Source organism: Pristis pectinata, chromosome 17 (assembly GCF_009764475.1).
Source record: "Pristis pectinata isolate sPriPec2 chromosome 17, sPriPec2.1.pri, whole genome shotgun sequence".
NCBI lineage: Eukaryota > Metazoa > Chordata > Chondrichthyes > Rhinopristiformes > Pristidae > Pristis > Pristis pectinata.
In genome coordinates, this window is record NC_067421.1 from 11,433,383 (window position 1) to 11,454,284 (window position 20,902).

The window sequence follows — 20,902 nt, forward strand, 5'->3', positions numbered from 1 at the left end:
GACATCTGCAAACTTGCTAATCATACGTTTCTGCTGCAGTGGGGTGGGGGGGGGGGGGGGTGGTGGTTGTACAAAGCCGTCTGGGTTTTGCAGAAAATAAAGCAACATTGGAGCATTAATATATCCACTAAATAAAGTCCATCACCAGTCATAAAATCCTCTGAACTAATTCCATTGATTGTCCTTTCCAGCAGATTACCTTCAGGCTTGAAAATGGTATTAAGTATTGAACGGGTTGTAAGGATTCATCAGAATTTAAATAAGTTGATCAAATACATCACACAGCCAGAAGATCTTGGTGAACGTGATCAGTGAGATGGATGGCTTTGCAGTGGCTCACTAAGCATATGATATACACATACTAAATTTCTACAGGCTACTCTAGATGAGGAAGGGAGTAAATTAATGCCATTACTTTGGAAGTGAGGTGGAACACTCATGATCCAGAGTCTAGCTGATTTCCTTTTGTACGTCTCTGAATTCATAAACAAACTGAAGCTGGAACCTGTTAATAACTCATTTATTAAGCAGATCCCTATCATGATAAACCTCATAGGAAGTAGAGTGGAGTTTCTGATGTGTCTGAAAATTAGTAAGGTATCTTTGTTGTAAATGGCTTGTAAGTTAGTTCTTTTATGATAACATGAATGTAAGATGCTCTGAAGGAGTGTGGAGTAATCAGGGAGGAACTGGCAGGACATTACATTTGTGAGGCTTACACATCACTAAATTTTGTTTGGCTTTCAAACAGAAAACTGGCAACTGTTAAACTGGGCAAGCATTTTCCAGTGCTTTTATCTATTGATGTTTTCATTGAATTTTTGAAATCTTTCAACCGTATACTTTTTGGATGTCATGAAACTGTGGTTACCATTACTGATATAACTTCTAAAAAAAAATCCAGGTTTATTAAATTAACTGAATTTAAACCCTCCAGTTACAATTGTGGTATTTTAACTCGTGTCTTAGGATCATAGTCTAGGCCTCTGTACAATTAATCTAATATACACATTACGTTCACGCCAACAGCAAATGGACCTGATTTATGTTTGGAGGTCTCTCTTGTACAATAATTGTGGAAAGCCTTTAGGAAGCAAAATCAATGTTCATCTGTGGAAAAAATGGTGATATTTAGACATGGTTAACAAAGGAAATCAAGGAGAATGTTTAATCAAAAACTAGAACATGCAAGGTGCCGAAGGCTAGTGATAGATTAGAGGACTGGAAGTTTTACATGAACCAGAAATGAGAGACTAAAAAGCTCAAAAAGAGAGGGAAAATTGATTACAATAATCAACTAGCAAGTAATATTAAAATAAACAGCATGGGATTCTATGGATATATGAAAAGGAAGATGGTAGCTAAGGTAAATGTGAGGCCCTAGAGGGCGAGACTGGAGAATTAATAACGGGAAACAAGGAAGTGGCAGATCAGTTAAATCAATATTTCTCATCGGTCGTCGCCGTAGAAATATCCCAAAGGTCGATTTTCATATAGCATGGAAGTACATCTAGCAATCCTTATCATGAGGGTCAAAATACTGGAAAAACTAATATGCTTAAAGGCAAACATGTCACAGCATCCAATGGCCTGATATCAAGGGTTTTAGAGGAAGCGGCTGCAGAAATAGGGGAACCATTAGTTGAGTTCTAAACTCACCAGGTTCAAAGAGAGTATGAACAGATTGGGAAAGTGCAAATGTGATTTTCTTGTTCAAGAAGGGAAGAACACAAAAAAGCAGGTAGCTATTGGTCTGTTAGCTTAACATTTGTTAGGAAGAAAAACTAACCACCAAGTGGAAGGAAATCCAGTTCTATGAAATCATATTTCTTATAATTATCAGCTGAAAGCAAAATAAAACATAATAGAACGTGTATTTAGCATTGACAGCAGAGGTAGATTATCAAAGAACATTCAATGGATAGGATCACCAATTGATGGATTTCCTGGTTTGGATTTCTAAATGTTGTGAAGTTCCTTGGAAGATTCAGTTTAAACCTTTAGCTCAGGGGCAACCTGAACCCTTAAGTTACTGGAGGTGTTTCACTTTTGTGGCTTTTTATGTGTTCCCTCCTGATTTCTGTCTCCCTCTCCCCAGGTCCACTCTTCCGGTTCCTAAGTACATCTGGCATGAACTTGCCAATCGTATTTAAATGAGAATGACCAATGAAATGTCACTAGAATCAATCAGAGATCAGTTTTGAAGAAAATGAAATACTAGTCTCAGCTAGCAGTTGATGAAGAGGTATTTTCTTATTTATAGTACCTTATATCCAAATAATCTTTTTGGCCATGGCAGTGGGGATATCCTTCTTTTCTTCCAGATAATGTTTTGGGATCATTTATATCCACTTCATTCAAATGACAGCATCTCTGACAGAGCAGTGCTATCTCTGTCCTGGAGTGTCAGCATGGGTGTTATGCTCAAATTTATGGAGTGGGTCATGAAACGCAACCTTCTGACCTAGAGGCGGGACTGCTACTGTTGAAAGCCAAGGAGAAAATCAAGGCAGAAACTAATGCCAGTGCATGAATAGTCCAACAGAAACAGAGTGAGGAGATCCCAATCTACTACTTGTGGACAACTAATCAACACCCGAAAAGTTGGAAGGGATGCAGCATGGCTCAGGAAATCAAAACAAAGTTACCACAGTAAACTTTAATTTCAAGTTCTTAGCTGCAGAGGCTGGGTTGTAAGAATGATTTTCCTAATCAGAGAATAAGGAAAAGGAGTAACTTCCTGTGATCACCTAGCCCGTTAAAGGAATGGGCTATTTGCAAAATATCACAAGGTTTTTTGATACTCCCTCTGCTCTTTGACTTTTTTCAGAAGGTTAAGTTTTATGCTTTTCAAGCTATAAAAATTCATAGTATGTCAGTCATGACTCAGAAATCTTACCTCTGTGCATGATTCAAATCCACACAGAGAGTTGAGCACAAAGTCTAACAACCCTCCAACTGGGAGAATACTGTTATTTTTTTCAATGCGATGTTGAGTTGACCACCTGTCTATCCTGTCAGTTGCATGTAAGTGATTTGATGGTACAATTCAAAGAAGTGCAGAGGAGTTATCCTGCATTGCCTACGTTGAAGCACTTCATGGCTGTAAACCTATGAGACGTCTTGAGTCATACAGCACGGAAACAGGCCCTTGGGCCCAACTCGTCCATGCTGACTGTTGCCCAGCGAGCTAGTCCCATCTGCCTGCATTTGGCCCATAGCCCTCTAAACCTCTCCTATCCATGTACTTGTCTAGATGGCTTTTAAATGTTGCTAATGTGTTCACCACAACCACTATTTCTGGCAGCTCATTCCAAATTTGCACCTCACTTTGTGTGAAGAAGCTGCCCCTGATGTTCCTTTTTAAATCTCTCGCCTCTGATCTTAAACCTATGCCCTCTTATTTCTAGCACCCCTTCCTGGGAAAAAAGACTACGTGCATTCACCCTGACTATGCCCTTCATGATCTTATATACCGCTATCAGGTCACCCCTCAATCTCCTACATTCCAAGGAATAAAGTCCCTGGAGTGATGTGCTAAGTTGAGGTTGAGAAAGGCTCTATATAAACACTAGTCTGGGGAATGTATAACCTTTCATTTTCAGTAATTGTGTGTATTCTGCTTCGTTGATTAATCTGACCTGCCGAGAATAACCCCACATGCAGTGTTGTGACATTTTCACTAGCCAGGCAGGTCATTCTTGGAGGTTCTCTGAGGGAGTCTGACAATTTATATAAAGCTGTTAATGATGCAGGACTGTGGCTCAATGTATGAAATTTGTGCAGAGCTGCCTCTTGGAGCTCTTACTGTTGATAAAGTATGATGATGACCTTCATTGCATTAACAACAATTTGCATTTATAGTAGCATCTTTAACATAGAGAAACATTGGGTGGCACTTCATGAGAGTGTAATTTGATAAATAGACTTCAAGCTAAAGAAATAGATACTAGGAGAAATGAGCAGGAGCCTGGTCAAAAAATAAGTCTTAAGGATCTCCTTAAGGGAAGGAACAAAGGTGGAGAAGAAGAGAAGTTTAGAGAGGGAGTTCAAGAGCTTAGGATCTAGTTGGCTGAAGACCTGGCTGCACTGATGGAGCAAAGTAGGAAGTGATTGACAAGAGTTGGAAGAATGGAGAGATCTGGGTAAGGATTAGAGTGCTGAAGGAGTTACATGGATAATATTGAAGCCGTGGTGGGGTTTAAAACAAAGATGAATATTTTAACCAGAATTTCTTGAAGTAAAGTGAGGACAGGGGTACTGGGTTTAAGGATGGTGCAGGAAATGGTGCAAACAACATAGTTCAGGATGACGCAGTTTGAGGAGAATGGGGGACCAGCTAGAATAACACTGAAGTAGTCAAGACCTGAGCTGACAAATGGGAGTTTCAGCAACAGAGTAGCTGAAGTAAAGGCAGAGTGGGTGATGTTATAAATACTCTGGCTATGGTTGCATTGGTAAGAGTGGAACTAACTGTGAGAAATATCACTCTAATGGACATTGGAAGAAAATGATTAGTCAACCAATCAATGCCCCAGTTGCAGAAGCTGTTTGGGGCAGGGTTCTAGATTACCACTATCCTTTATGTAAAGTATATTATTCTGCACATCTCCTTTCAATGGCCTTACTTTAATTTTTTGACCCCTTGTTCGTCAGCCACCAGAGCAAATAGTTTCTTTCCATCTACCCAATAAACTCCATCATCTTAGCATTTCAACCAGATCACTCTTCGTCTTCTATATGCCAAGGAACACAAGCCTTGCTTATGCAACTTGTGTTCAAAGTTATAACCATTTTTAACTCTAGTATGATTCTGGTGAATTCTCATAGCATTTTGACCAAAGGCTGAGGAGTGGTGACCAAAGTACAGCATAGTGAAGTTGAGATTTAATACAACTGTAGCATCAGGTTCATGTCTTTATAGTACAACCCCCTTGAGATGAACGCTAACATTCCATTTTGGAAATTGAGATCAGGGTAGAGGAGACTGTGCGTATAAATGGGAATGTGTGCGTATAAATGGGAACGTGCAGTTGGCTGACCCTGAGACTTTTAAGTGTTATCAAACTGAGGTTAACTCATTTAGTTGGATTGATGGGAAGAAGCTATTTCCTCTAGTAATGTAGTCCAGAAAAGGGGATCATAACCATAAGCGAGGTGGATGTGTGATCACAGCTCTATAGGGGTGAGGCGAGCTGAGGGAGATGTGGTGGAGGCAGGTCTGCTCGTCTGCAGTGACCTGGACTTTGCTCTGAAGTCCTCAGAATTGTGCCGATTTTCATAAATAATCACGTCAAATCTGGAAAGTTCTAAGCTGGTCAATCTATTTCATTCTCAAGCATAGCCTGTCTAATTTTATCCATCCCAATGTTCCCCTTACTTCTAGAGAATTGGTGCAATCACTGGATTGTGACTAGAATGTTATCACCGATGAGGCCGAAATCAGTAACCATTTGTGCAAGAGTCCATGAGTTGAAGCAGAGACAAGTCGATCACTTAAAAAGTGTAAATATTATTATCCACCCATACATTGTGCATTCTCCTTTCTGAATGGCTTGGCTTTAAATCCATGTTAAGTGATGTAATGGAATTGCAGACTAACACCACTAAATGATTGAAGGCCCTTCAAACCCTGTGACTTTGCTCTCCCATTAAATTTCCTAATTAAAATTTTGCACAGTAGGTGAAATCCTGAGCAGGAGATTACGGCAGCTGCATTTCTGATAGTCAGCAGATTTGCTGGTCTGTGAGGCACAGCAGGTTCCTGCCTACACCAGTTTTAAAGCTGAGCAACATAGCTTTCATAGTTTTAAACATCTCTGTCGTAACCTCAATTTCTATTCTAACATAATCACATGTGAGCATTAGTATTTCCACAATGCAGCCAGTGTCCTAGTGAATTTGTGATGAAGCCTCTCCAGTGCCTCCACAACTTCTTTAATCCCAAAGTTGCTCCAAGTCTGGTTCACATAGAATTAACTTTGCATCTCGACTTTTATGGTCTCTGCTTTCTTCCCCCAGCCTGGTGTTCCAATGGTTGTTTTATGGCCTTATCTAATCGATGTGTTGCATTTTATATCTTGTGAACCATATCCATCTCTTTATCCCTTTCAATGCACATTTATTACTATTATCATCATCCAAAATGTACAAGCTGACAACTACTGACACTGAATTCCAGTGCCCAGAATTATTTTTGTAGTATAAGCTGCATCTTTCTTCTGTTCTCTTTGGAAAATACTAATTAATATGTGATTCTTTATTTATCCCATTTCATAATCAGATTTCTCAGTTTTCCCATTTTATTACTGGAGTTTATTTATTCATGGGATGTGGATGTTGCTAGCAAGATTGACATTTACTGCCCATACTTGTCTCCTGAACTGAGTAGCTATTTCCATAGGCAGATTACAGTCAACAACATTGATCTCTGTGTTATCATGTGGAGGCCAGTCTAGGCGAAGATAACAGATTTCTTTCTCTGAAGGACGTGCGTCATGGAATTACACAATCTGATAGTTTCACAATTATTACTTTTATCACTTTTTCATTCCAGGTTTATCTAATTTCATGAATTTAAGTTCCCCAGGTTCCATGGTGGGATTGTAACTCATGAGTCCAGTTAGAAGTCCAGGCCTTTGGATTCTCATCCAGTAACTTGAGCATGTTTTAAATATAATTCTGTAATTGATGATTTATAATCAAAGTCCAGAACTGTCGAGCAGTTCTTCAATGTGAAATGCTGGAAGTGCACAGCAAAGTAGTTAGTGAACAGAAGAGAGTGGTTATTTGAATGTGACTCAAAATGATATTTGCTGGCCAAACTTGCCCACTTGTCTACAGGAAGTGACCCAAATGGTGCTAATAGGTGCTCCTCAGCTATTCAAAAAGAGCTTCAAGACATTCTTGGGTTTGCAGAGTTGCTTTGTGTTGTGAACAAAATGTGAAAGCAGGATGAAAGAACTGGAATGAGTCATTCAGTCTTTTAGGTCTGCTCTACCATTAAATTAGATTACAGCTGATCTGGACTTTAATTCCATTCACTCACTTTGGCACCATATGCCTTGATGTTGTTGCCTAACAGAACTGTTATTGATTTCACTTTTGAAAGCTTTAATTAATTTAGCATCCTTAGCCTTTACGGGAACAAAATACCATTTATTTAACCATTCCTTGCCAAAATTTTCTTCCTGATTTCATTCCTGAGTGTTCTAACTAACTTCAAGATCATATCTGCTTATCATTGGAAATAGTTCCTCTGTATATACTCTGTTGAATCCTTATTGCATTTAAAATGCTTTAATCAAATCATCCTCAATCTTCTATACTCAAGCTTTGCAAGCTGAGTTTATGCATCCTGTCTCCTAAGCCATTGGTATCATTCTGGTGAAGCAGCACAGACAGCTTCTGAGGCAGGTAGATTGTGCCTGAGACTTGGTCCCTAAAGCTGAATGCGGTACTATAAATTAAATCTGATGAAGACCTTGTACAACTGAAGCGTAATTTCCTTCCTTTTGTACTCCATTTCCTTTGTAATGATACTGACTTACAGCAAGAGAATTTGATGTCACTAAGGATAATATAACAAGCACAGAGGGCGGCACTGTGGCACAGCTGGTAGAGCTGATACAGAAGTGGGAAGAAAATATATGGGATTAATGTAAGTGAGTGGTTGATAGTCGACTTGGACTTGGTGGGCTGAAGGGCCTGTTCCTGTGCTGTATTTCTCAATGCCTGTGAACAGATTTCAAGCACACTGTTTATGGTTGAATGTTTTGAAGACTATGTAAACTTTTAGCAGGTGTTCTATAATAATGGTTTTGGAATCAAGGTGATTTAGTAACGTTAGAAGGAGTCTCCAGCTGCACGAAGCTGACGAGAATGTGCCAGGATGCCAATTAAAGTATTCAAAGAGAAAAATGCAAAATAGTTGAATGATACCTTGCATGAGCCACAGTAGGCCTGCCATATTGCCTGAGAAGCTACTGCTTTCTAACTAAGTGTTATTTTCTTCTTTTATGAGCAGTTGTTAGTTTTAGGTAAGTGCTTGGTGGTATTCTGACTTGAGTTATATTTCCATAGAACCATAGAACCATACAGCACAAAACAAGCCCTTCGGCCCACCATGTTGTGCCGTCCATCAAACCACCCTCACACTATCTAAACCTTTCCTCCTGCATATCCCCCTATCTCACATTCCTCCATGTGCCTATCCAACAAACTCTTGAACCTGTCCAATGTATCTGCCTCCACCACCACCCCAGGTAGTGCATTCCATGCACCAACCACTCTCTGGGTGAAAAACCTCCCCCGACATCTCCCCGAACCTCCCACCCATAACCTTAAAGCCATGCCCTCTTGTCTTGAGCATTGGTGCCCTGGGAAGGAGGCGCTGGCTGTCTACTCTATCTATTCCTCTCAATATTTTATATACCTCTAATGTCTCCTCTCATCCTCCTCCTTTCCAGTGAATAAAGCCCTAGCACCTTAAGCCTCTCCTCATATTCCATACACTCTAATCCAGGCAGCATCCTGGTAAATCTCCTCTGCACCCTCTCCAGCGCCTCCACATCCTTCCTATAATGTGGCGACCAAAACTGAACACAGTACTCTAAGTGTGGTCTAACTAGAGTTTTGTAAAGCTGCATCATCACTTCGCGGCTCTTAAACTCAGTCCCACGATTTGTGAAAGCTAACATCCCATAGGCCTTCTTAACTGCTCTATCCACCTGTGAGGCAACTTTCAGTGAACTGTGAATATGAACCCCCAGATCCCTCTGCTCCTTTACACTGCCAAGTACCTTGCCATTTACCTTGTACTCTGCCCTGGAGTTTGTCCTTCCAAAGTGTACCACCTCACACTTCTCCGGATTGAACTCCATCTGCCACTTGTCAGCCCAGCTCTGCATCCTATCAATATCCCTCTGTAAGTTCCGACAGCCCTCCACACTATCCACAACACCGCCGATCTTAGTGTCGTCCGCAAACTTACTAACCCAGCCTTCCACCCCCTCATCTAAGTCATCTATAAATATCACAAAAAGTAGAGGTCCCAGAACCGATCCCTGTGGGACACCACTAGTCACTGCCCTCCAATCCGAGGGCACTCCTTCCACCACAACCCTCTGCTTTCTACAGGCAAGCCAATTCCTAATCCACACAGCCAAGCTTCCCTGGATCCCTTGGCCTCTGACCTTCTGAAGAAGCCTGATTACACCATCTTCCTCAATGCTTTTGTTGTCCAATTTCACATTCTTCTTTTGGTTTGACTCTTTCATGTATCTGATTATAGTCAAAAAATGCCCCACATTAACTTACCGTGCAACTATTCTGCTGTGTCCTAAGTGTTCATAATTGGCATGGAAGAGGGCATGAGGAGGCCCCAATCGAACAAATCCCTCTCAAGTGCAGTGCACCATAAATTCTATATCATGGACATGGTCAGTTATTTGTTGAGATTTTACTGAAATATTTTCAGGAACCAATGTGCATTAACAACTTATTTCAATCTTATGGCTAACTTTTCATGCTATAACCGTTTTAATATTTAATAGTGAACTTCCATCTAGTCTAAACATTTCTTTGTGGTTGCTATCTTTCAGTTGAAGTCAAAGTTGAAGTGATGGTCCCTGACAAGGAGAAGGAGAAAGAAAGTTTTTCACCCAATGGCAAAGTCAGCCCCATGCCCACATGCAAGGCCAATGGGAGCACGAAGCACATGGAGGAGCGGCCCGTCACTGTTGACCTCTATCAAAATCCAAAGGACATGGTGGAGGTGGCAGTGTGCCATGTGAACGAGCTCCAGAATGGACAGTAAGTTTCGATGCATGAGCAGTCATTGAAATAACAATGATTGAATTAACCTGTGATTGTAGCAGGAAACTGAAAACAGTGAATCAATCAGAAGAGTGAGACTGCAGTTGAAGTTCTTCCTTTTAAATAGTTCTTATCGAGGCAATGCTATAGGAGAGGGGCCATTGTTACTATTTGGTCTTGGTTATTGCCTACAACAGGAGACCAGCCTAAACTCCATATCAAATTGACATCTCATGGATCAGAGAGTAGTAGTGACAGCTCTACTGTTACTGATATGATGAAGAACATGATTGGATGGCACATATTAGAAGACCTTGGGGTGGTGATCTCAAGAAGAATTTTAGGAAGCAATCTATTGACTGAGCTGAATTATTACTGGGATGAGGAGTTGTTTTGGCATCCATTGAAAATCCACTAAAGTAAATCCACGTAAATGTATTGTTTGCTTGGGTTAGTAGAATATGCATAAGAAAGGGAAATGGGTGAAAAGTGATAATGGTAATTCTCCCTCCTTACCCAAACGCAGTTTATGGATTAAAATCGGATTGCGCAGGATGAGGTTGGAATTGTTGAAGTGGCAGTCATCAAAATGGCATGCGTGCTAACAGTGACATCAGCAGGAATATTACAGTACTGCAACTCTTTCACACTCCTTCAAAGCTGAATTAACCCACCATAATAGCCATGGTCTCAACAAACAGGTTTACCCAGTATAGAACTGAGTTAAATACCCCTGGACGGTCTTGGATCTTAAGCCGAGTTAGTTGGTCTCTTCTACACAGAAGTGGAAAGACTACAAGTGGGTTTGGATTGGGGATGGGGGAGCAGTGATGGAGTTGTGCACAATTGAGAGGGCCTAAGGTGCCGGATTTGCAAGAGTTCAGAGATCTCAGAGGGTATAGGATGGGAGGAAGTTACAGAGCTAATGAGGAGTGAAGCTGTGGAGGAATTTGAACAAATTGCTTCATATTACAAGGACTGCTTGTACAAGGGTGGCGATACTTTGCCTCAGTGAATTACCAAATGACAATATGGATTGGGGTAAAAGTGGAGGTGGTTCCCTGGCGTAGGCAAGAGAGGTGGGGAAAAACTGTGTGAAAAATGGATTGTGTGTGGATTGTGTGTGAATTGTGTGCTTTGGACCCACAGGATGCGAGAGGTGGATGTGGCCTGTGGCAAAGCCCTGCTGATTAAGGAGAGGGGAGAATATTGTGCTATAGGACATAAGTGTCCCCATTATGGAGCACCCCTGGTAAAAGGTCAGTGGTTCTTCTCAAGGACAATGTTCGGTGTTGCAATGAATATTGAGAACTCATCCATCAAATTGTTGACCAGTGGAGATTCAAGGACCAAAGAATATTCATCAAAAACTGAGCGTATGAGAAGACAGTAGTAGAATTTTTCAGCCAGAGAATGGGAGTGTTAGTGCACGATAAAGTAGGCCTGACATCTGTGCTCTCCAGTACTGGACTCCTGATGCTGGACTGCCATTTACATTCTGGCCTACTTTCTTTGAATGGCCAATGTAAGTCCAATGAGGGCAACCTCTTCAATAAGGAAGACGGACTGAGTAATGCAGTAAATGAAACAGTGCACGACAACAGTGAATTACTGCTGTGTGGCCCTTAAAATTTTGCCAATTAAACTTAATGGAGATTAAAAGCAGCATGCGCTCGCCCATCAAAATCAAAACATCAGCCTTCATTTATACACCAAGCAAAGAGGACCCGGGAGTATATCCAACTTATAGCTTGCACTATAGCATCTCACCAAAGTTATTTTGGAAATGCTTCTTAAATCCATGATCTCCATCACCAAGATGGTTAATGACAGCAGGTACATAGGAACCTCAAAGTTTGCCCAAAATATATAATGCTGTCCCTTCATTATTGCTGAGTCAGAATCATGGAACTCCTTTCTTACTAATACTGAAGGAGCATCTTCACCACAAGGATTGCTCTAGTTCAAGAAGGTGACTCACTGTCACCTTCTCAAGGCAATAAATGCTGACCTTACCCCATCTACAGAATGAATTAGCATTTAAAAAAAAACTGTGGCTGCATAGCATTGGATGGATTGATATGTTTCTTATTTCTCAGAAGGTACTGGACGCACAGTCAATCTGACATTAGGACAACCTCCAGCTGCACAGTGGAAAATGGGAGTGTTTCCTTCACCCTCCTTCCACATCCCACACCAACACCCCTTGTATTTAGTGTTTCATATCGTTCCCTGTCATAAATTATAAACAGAATAAAGCCACCATTTTATGACTCAACAGGAGACTGAACATGTTATAATTCGAATGAATTTCAATTTGCAGGTGTTTTGACCAATGGGAGAGTTCGATGCCCATGGCACGGGGCTTGTTTTAATGTTGCAACTGGTGATATTGAAGATTTTCCTGGATTAGACAGTTTACCAAAGTTTCAGGTAACACTCAGCTATCTTCTTGTGCTGCAGCAATACCACCTCACCTAATCCCTTACACCACTGTCTGCAGTGTCAGCTGTGGAACAGTTGTTAGTGGTCTCTGCTCCAACTTGGGTGTTTTAATCCTACCTGAGACACTTGGACACATGGACACAATCACCAGGCCAGCAGTACTATCAGATAGCTGTACTAGCTGTACCTACAGAGGGTGGTAGTGGAGGATGTTGGGACACGAGAGACTGCAGATGCTGGAATTGTCATGTTACAGTTGGTTAGACCGTACTTGGAGTATTGTGTGCAGTTCTGGTCGCCGTGTTATAGGAAGGATGTGATTAAGTTAGAGAAGGTGCAGAAAAGATTCACAAGGATGTTATCCGGACTTGGGGGCTTGAGTTATCAGGAGAAATTGGAGTGAAGGAGGATTGGGGGGGGGGGGGGGGGGGGGGGGGGCGGCGACGACCTTATAGAGATTTATAAAATCATGACGGGAACAGGTAGAGTATATTGTCGGTCTTTTTCCCAAGGTAGGGGAGTCTAAAACTAAGTTGAAAGGGGAAAGATTTAAAGGGGATCTGAAGGGCGAGTTTTTCGCACAGAGGGTAGTAGGTATGTGGAATGAGCTGCCAGAGGAGGTGGTAGAGGCAGGTATAATTACAATATTTAAAAAAAAACATTTGGACAGGTGCATGGATAAGTAAGGTTTAGAAGGATAAGGGCCAAATGTGGGCAAATGGGATTAGCTTAGACATTCATCTTAGTTGGCATGGATGAGTCAGGCTGATGGGCCTGTTTCTGTGCTTTACAACTATGAATCACTGGAATCCCTTGACATTATTTCAAAGAAGCGTAGGGGAGTTTTCTCTGGAATATTGCTGTAAAAAGCACTCCCCTGCATGATTCAACATCTCCTGCCTCCATTCATCTGCTGTGCTAAGTTTAAATCAGGTCCCCAAATGTACTATTGGTAGATTGATTGAAATGTTATGGACAGGATTGTGTACACTTTGTCTGCACCTCGTGAATGCCTCATGCAGGACACCCCACTGCTGCGTTTAGCTTATGCACTGCACAGTTCCCACTGTCCTGACACTTTTACGCTGTGGCCAGTAGTCATTAGGGACAATTAGAAACAGTTGAAAAACATGCAATTAATAAAATGTTTAAAAAATTAGTGAGTTAATTAAAAGCGTTAATTTTAGTTAAAATAAAACAACAAAACACTTGCTTTTGTTTACCATTTTGATGAAGATTGGTGACCCATTTAAATGAATGGAGCTGTGCCTTCCATGGCTGGCACAAAGCTGAGTGTGCAGGTTCAAAGTATATCTGGCCCCTTAACTCAGTACACTGTGGAACCATCACTTAGTGCTGAGCCTCCTTCCTTCTTACTTTATTTCTTGCTGCCACCATATACTTTCTTCTTCAGATATTTAACTGCCTTCCCCGTAAACACACTGGACATGGCCATCTTGTCTCAGTGCTTTTGGGACTTCGGTACCTGGCACCTCAGCGTAATCTATGTGTGGATTAATCTACTGTATATGTCATTTATGGATGCACTCTTAACAACGATGTTTTGCTTCACAGGTCAGAATAGAGAAGGAGAAAGTAAATGGTGCAAAGCGAGTAAACAGGTAACACAATCTCCTTGTGAAGTGTGCAGTTTATTCTTTATGTTTTTGGAGTGAATCTAATCCCAGACCAATGGAATGGAATTCTCATCTTTCAGTTAGATCAGGCAGGTCAAAATGTATTGAATGTCCATATCTTTTAAGAAATCCTGATCCCATTGAAGGCCTAGCTTGCATTTAATGGTCCACATGGATGGAATGAATTATGGAATCATATTGCAGAGAAGCAGACCCATTGGGCACAATCGATGATTGCTGTTGGAGAAAGCCCTCCTATTTCATCAGTTCTTGTTTCCCACATTACTGTTCCCTTATAACATGCTAAATTTTTTTTTGCTATTGGATCTGCTGTCCACCACATCTTTCCAGCATTGCATTTCAGATCATAATAACATATGGCATAAAACAAGTAATAAAGGTATCTTAAATTCATCATCTGCTTCTTTTGTCAACAGATGTGAGGCCTGGTGCAGTAGGCCTTGCTCTTTTGAGTTTTGCTCAATGGTTTTGAGAAGTGCAGCAGAATGTATCTATCATCTATAACTAAGTTGATCTTGATTATTTTGAAACCGGGTTCAAAATTTTTCTTCCTCTAGTTCTGATATCAGGGTAAAAGTAAACATCAAAAAGCTGATTTCCCCCCACCCCTTTGATGGAACTTTAAATTTTGTGTAGTACTTACTCCCTTCTACATTGCATTGTTGTGAGGCTCAAAGTCTCACCCTCTCAAGCAAACCAGAAATACACAGCTTTTGCAGACTTGAGCTCAGCTAAGATCTCCTACTCTGTTTACACAGTGAGACTCAGTGACTCCCATTCTGTAACATGTCCCTCACCAAAGACCTAAACTAAATTTAAAGCAAAATACTGAAGAACTGGAAATCAGAAATCAAAAATAAATGCTTGGAAAATAGACATAATGAAAATATTGGCACCAATGGAATGTTGCAGCAATTTTTTGTGATTTGCACAAAATGGTGCTTTTAGACAGCATGCTCATTTTATCATGTATTTTGAGTACTGGGATCTCAATCCAAGTTGAGAATCATCAGGAGTATTAATTTCGAATTTTAGCCCTTCATTAGAGATGATCCTCGGTTCAAAGGTCTAGCCAAGTTGCAGTTACCAGACAGGTTTGCAGTTGTCTGGATATTTTTGTCATAGAGTAATACGACACAGGATCAGGTCTTTTGGCCCAACTCAGCCATGCAAACCAAGGTGCACACCTAAGTTGGTCCCATTTGCCTGCATTTGTCCCATATCCCCCTAAATAATTCCTATCCATATACTTATCCATATGTCTTTTAAATGTCGTTATTGTACCTGCCTCAACTACTTTCTCTGGCAGCTCATTCCATATACCCTTTACCCTCTGCATGGTTGTCCTTCAGGTCCTTTTTAAATATTTTCCCTCTCACCTTAAACCTGTGCCCTCCAGTTTTTGGTTTCCTGTACCTGGGAAAAAGACTGTGCACATTCACCCCATCTAAGCCCCTCGTGATTTTATACACCTCTATAAGGTCACTCTTCAGTCAAGATATAAAGTCCAAGCCTGCCAGTGTCTCCCTCCAACTCAGGCCCTGGAGTCCTGGCAACATTTTTATGAATCTTCTTTGCACTCTGTCCTTCGCGTGTTGGTAAGTGTGGTGACAGAGAGAGCATCTATTTGCTTCCTGTGATGATGTAGTCTTCCTGGACCGTTGCACCATTGATCTGCTGCTCTGCAGTGTGCAGCTAAGATGGTGAGCAAGTACGATGAAGCCCTTCTCTTTGAAATACTATCCTGCAACTCTCATGATTGTAAATTCTACCCTTTTGGCCTCAGGCTCTCCAGTCACAGAAGCGGGTGAAATGGATGGCCAGGTGTGCGACTTTGAGTGAGAGTAGTTTCAGCAACACCGATGTGCTCATCATTGGGGCAGGTAAGTATACGGTTCTCATGAAGGGCTAATAGACATGTGAAACCAAGTCATACACTGGGCAAGGGAAAGTGACGTGGGCTTCACCAAAAAGGAAGAAGTTGCATTTGTATAGAACTTTCAGAATAAATTTATAAGAGGGAAATCGTATTTGAGTAATCTGTTGGAATTCTTTAAGGCTTTAATTAGTAGAAAAAATAATGAAGAATCAGTGGATGTCATGCATTTAGACTTTCAGAAGGCCTTCAATATGGTCCCACACAGGAGGTTGGTCAACAAGATCACAACACGTGGAGTTAGGAGTAATATGTTGACATGGATGGAGAATTAGTTAACAGACAAAAAGCAAAGAGTGGGAATAAATGGGTCTTTCCTCAGTTGGCAGGCTGTGGCTAGGTTATTGCAGGAGTGGATGATTGGCTGAAGGGACTAAATGTTATATTTCTAAGTTTGCTAATATTGAAAAGCTAGGTGAGATTTTGAATAGTGAGGAGGATGGAAAGAGGTTTGAAAAGGATATAAACAAACTGAGTGAGCAAGAAGATGGCAGATGGAATATAATATGGAAAAATGTGCTTTCTGTGGAAATTTTGTGCACAGCAAGCAGAATATTTTTTAAAAACTGACAGATTAGTAAATGTTGATATTCAAAGTGACCTGGGTCTCCTTGTAAACAAGACACTGAAATGTAAGCCAACAAACTACAGATGCTAGAAATCTTAAATAGAAGTAGAAAATACTGGAAACACTCAGCAGGTCAGGCAGCATCTGTAGAAAGAGAACAAATTAGTTATCAATAACAGAGAGAGGATGGGGGAGGGATGGGAAGAACAATAGGAATATTTCTGATAGAATGAGACCAAATGAGTTAAGGTGGGAGTTAGAATCAGATTATGCTTCTTTGTCTGTGTTGCATGTTTCTAATGGCAGAGCTGTGGGACACACCTAGTAGACCAGACTATACTAATGGAGAGATGTGCAGTTGCAGCAAGCAATTAGGAATACCACTGCCACATTAGCTTTTATGGTGAGAAGATTGAATATAGGAGTGAAGTAATCTTATTACAATTACGTGGGGCCTTGGTGAGACTGCATCTAGAGAATTGTGTGCAGATTCGGTCTTCTTACTTAAAAGAGTATTCTTTGTCATAGAAGGAGTGTGAAGAAGATTCTCTTGACAGGTACCAGGGATGATTGGTTTGGTGTATAAAGAGAAGTTGAGTTAAACTGGCCTGTTTTCTCTTGCATATAGAAGAACAGAAGGCGATCTCATTGAAACTCACAAAATTCTTACATGGTTCAACAGGCTAGATGCAGGGAAGATGTTTCTCCTGGCTGAGAAGTTTAGAACCAGGATTCACAGTCTCAGAATAATGGGTAGATCATTTGGGACTGAGATGAGGAGAAATTTGTTTACTCAGATGGTGGTAAACCTTTGGAATTCTCTATGCTGAGGGATTGTGTTTATTGCAGATAATTTGTGTTGAGGTATGTTAAAAATGAGGTGAATGAAAACAGGAATGAGAAAGATAAAGAAAAATAAACTAAAGCTGAGTTACCAAACACTGTAGATGCAGGAAATCTGAAATAAAGACAGAAAGTGTTAGATGTATTCAGCAGGTGAACCAACATTAATGGAAAGGCAAGAAACCGAAGATGACCCATTTGAAACAGAGGGAATCGAGGAATATGAGGATAGTGCAGGAAAATGGCACTGAGAAGATCAGTGATGACCCTGATAAGTAGTTGATCAGGTTGGAGGGGCCAGGTAGCCTAATCCTCTCCCATTTTTGTTCTTACGTTGTCCTTATATTACCAGGGTTCCAAGAGCTAGATGATGTATTACAAACACAGGCTTGAACGATCTCTCACCTGAGGGAGTGAGAGATCACCGGTCTCCTTTTGTTTATTTACCAAATCTTCAAATTGATCTGAAAAGGTACAGGTTGATTAGACTTTTTTTTTAAAGAATTTTTAAAGGAATTGGTAAGGTAGATACAGATCTTTTTCAGCTGGTCAAGGGGACATTATGTAAATTGCCATCCATGTCTTTCAAAAGGAAGTTTGAAATCACTTTATGCAAAGGGTGGTGGAAATGTGTGCAAAAAGTAATAGATACTTGCTCAGTAAATAATTTAAATTGCAGATCAGTAGGTTTTTGCTCAATAAGGGTGCAAAGAATTTTGAACTCTGGTAGTTGGGTGAAGATGATAAAGCCTCCTCTTTTTTATCTTCAGGCCTGCAAAAGGTGCCAAGAGTGTAGCATCTATTTGACTAGATTCCACTCTGCATAGCGAGTGAAATTGAAATAAAAATGGAGAATGCAGATTGGGCAATGCTGTGGAAGAGAAACAGTTAGAGTTTCAGATCAATGACTACCCAGAAGAGCTGAGAAAAGATAGATATCAAACATGTTTTCAGTTGTAAGAAGAGGGAGGAGTGGTGAGAAACAAAAGGGGGATTGACTGTGATGGTGAAGACCAAGAGACTCTGAGTGACAAAAGCAGCAGAGGTGCTGTTTGAGAAGGTGGTGAAGGTTTGTTAATTGCAGACAATTGTCTTGAGATGCGTATATAAAATAAGACGAATGAAAAGCAGAAATGAGAAAGATAAAGAAAAATAAACTAAAGCTATGAAGTACCAAACACTTTTTTAGATGCAGGAAGTCTGAAATAAAAATAGAGAATGCTGAAAATGTTCAGCAGGTGAACCAGCTTCTGTGGAAAGGCAAAAAAATGAAGATGACCCAACTGGTTTGTAAAACTCCTCCATTCAATCAGCAAGGATGACCCTAAGTTTTCTGTTGTTTGTCATTTTAGTTCTCTATCCCACTCCAATTCTGGCCTCTCTGCCTTTGGCCACTTGTACTGTTCCAATGAAGTGTCATATAAACATCTCACCTTCCAACTTGATATATCACGGCTCTCAGGACTTGCCACTGAATTTGACAATTTCAGACATCCAGCCTTTCAGGTCATATCAAAAGTGGCCACTTCTTATTACAGATAATCAATCTGAATGTCAACTCATGTTCTTCTCATGTTTTTTTCTCATCACAGATGCTGCCTGACCTGCTGAGTATTTCCATCATTCTTTGCTTTGCTTGAAGATTTCTGCTTGTAGTGTTTTGCTACGTTAGTGTTTTATTTCTCACAATGCCAGCAGTATGTGTTTTCTGACTTTTTTCTCTCTCTCGCTCTCCTCACGTTGCATTCATTTGCTATTTACCTCTCCTTAAGACGGATCATCTGCAATTAACAAACCTTCGCCATTCTCTGTTCAGTGGGCACCACTCCTGCATGTCTTTCGGTCTTTCCTCGCCTCTGCTCTTTCACAATAATCCCTTTGTTCTCTCCACCCTCTCTTCCTTCTCTGCGTGTTAAGACATGTTGATTTTTACCTTAGCTCCCATAGAAGGCCATCAACTTGAAAAGTTAACTGTTTCTTTCTTCACAGATGCTGCTCGATCTACTGAGTTATTTTCAGCATTTGCTTTATTTTAAATTTCTGTTTAGTAAGTGATTAACCATTTCTTACTGAAACCTGCCAATGTTCTTGTCCAGTATGACACTGTGGTCTTCCTCACGCCAGGAATTTTGGCTCCTCCGAAACTCTGCTGCTTGTATTCTTTTGTCCCAAGTCTTATTCAGTCATTAATCCCATGCTCATTAACCAACATGGGCTCCCAGTCCACTAATACCACAGTTCTAAAGTTCTCACACTCATGATCAAATCACTCCCTGATCTCAACCTGTCTAACCACAATAGCCTCCTGGAGGCCCACAATTATCTGAAAATTGGGTGCTTCTAATTCTGACTTCCTGTGCTTCCTCCCCTCTGCATGTCCCATTAATGGCAGCTCCACCTTCAGCTATCTGGAGCACAAGTGCTGCAAGTCCCTCCCTAAACATCTCTGCCATTCTACCCCTCTCTGCTTCTTCAGGAAGATCCTGAAAACCTACCTTTTTCAATGTTATTTTTATTAGCTTAAGAGTAGATACAGTAATTTGTTTTTTCTAATATCTCTTTCATTGGTTTGGGAACAATTTTATGTCTGTTTGTTAATTGTTGGACACTTTATCATCTTAAAGGTGATATCTATGGTAAATAGAAACTGTGCTTGTTTTGATAATAACTAATTCACTACAGGCCCTGCTGGATTGGTCTGTGCAGAAACACTGAGGCAGGAAGGCTTCACTGAGCGGATTGTAATGTGCACTATGGAGACGCACCTACCCTATGACAGGCCTAAACTAAGTAAGGTTGTATCTGTATCTAAAAGCAACAACCCATAACCTTTACCCAATATGATGTACAATAACAAACAAAGCAATTTTTATTTGGGGATACTGATCTGCATTGGGAAGACAATGTTCCTAAATCGTTTTTTTGTCATTTTCCTGGAGGAAAAAACTGTCCTTGGAGGGTATACAGTGCAGATTCACCAGCATAATATTGGGATTAAAAGTTTGAAATTATGTTAAATCATTAATTTGCCCTGTATTACCTTTAGTTTGAAAAATTGGGGTGTGATCTGATCAAACTATTTAAAATTCTAAACTAATTCAGAGGGTAGATTCAGATAAATCTATTGGAGAATTTGGAACAAAATGCCAAAATCTTAAAATTAGGACTTGGCATTTGGAGTGAGTTCAGGAAGTGCTGTTTCTTTACATGAAAGATAGTCAAAACCTTGAGCACTCTTTCGCAGGAAGCCTGTGGCTTCCTGACCAATTAGAGCTTCAAGATGGACCATGATCAATTTTTGTTGGGTAAGGATATCATGGGATATGGAACAAGGGCTAGTAAATGGACTTGAGACACAGAACAGCCATAGACTCTTTGAATGGCAAAACAAGCTAACGCGGCTGAATGGCCTAGTCTTGTTCCTATCTTCCAATAAATGACACAAGCTAGCAGCAAACAGTGTCTAATGGTGTTCAGTTATAATCTGAGGTACTTACAGAGGTTCTGACTTGGCTTTAATCACCACCCAGTTAGCTGCCTTTAACGTATTTTGTGGGCACAGTTCATCCATTTTTCTTTTTTTCTTTTCTCATCTTCTGAAGGTGGAGGTTTTTGGTGGATAGGGTTTTATTGCTG

At 40.6% G+C, this 20,902-nt stretch overlaps 1 protein-coding gene across 1 annotated transcript in view; it reads left to right on the forward strand.

The window, feature by feature from the left end:
- The window catches only part of LOC127579347 (apoptosis-inducing factor 3), a 98,913-nt gene that overhangs the window by 36,409 nt on the left and 41,602 nt on the right, over positions 1-20,902 (forward strand). The window contains exons 3-8 of the mRNA XM_052032082.1: positions 9,603-9,813; positions 10,966-11,075; positions 12,140-12,249; positions 13,837-13,875; positions 15,706-15,802; positions 19,949-20,061. Coding sequence (XP_051888042.1) covers positions 9,603-9,813; positions 10,966-11,075; positions 12,140-12,249; positions 13,837-13,875; positions 15,706-15,802; positions 19,949-20,061 — 680 coding nt within the window. The remainder of the gene's footprint in view (positions 1-9,602; positions 9,814-10,965; positions 11,076-12,139; positions 12,250-13,836; positions 13,876-15,705; positions 15,803-19,948; positions 20,062-20,902) is intronic.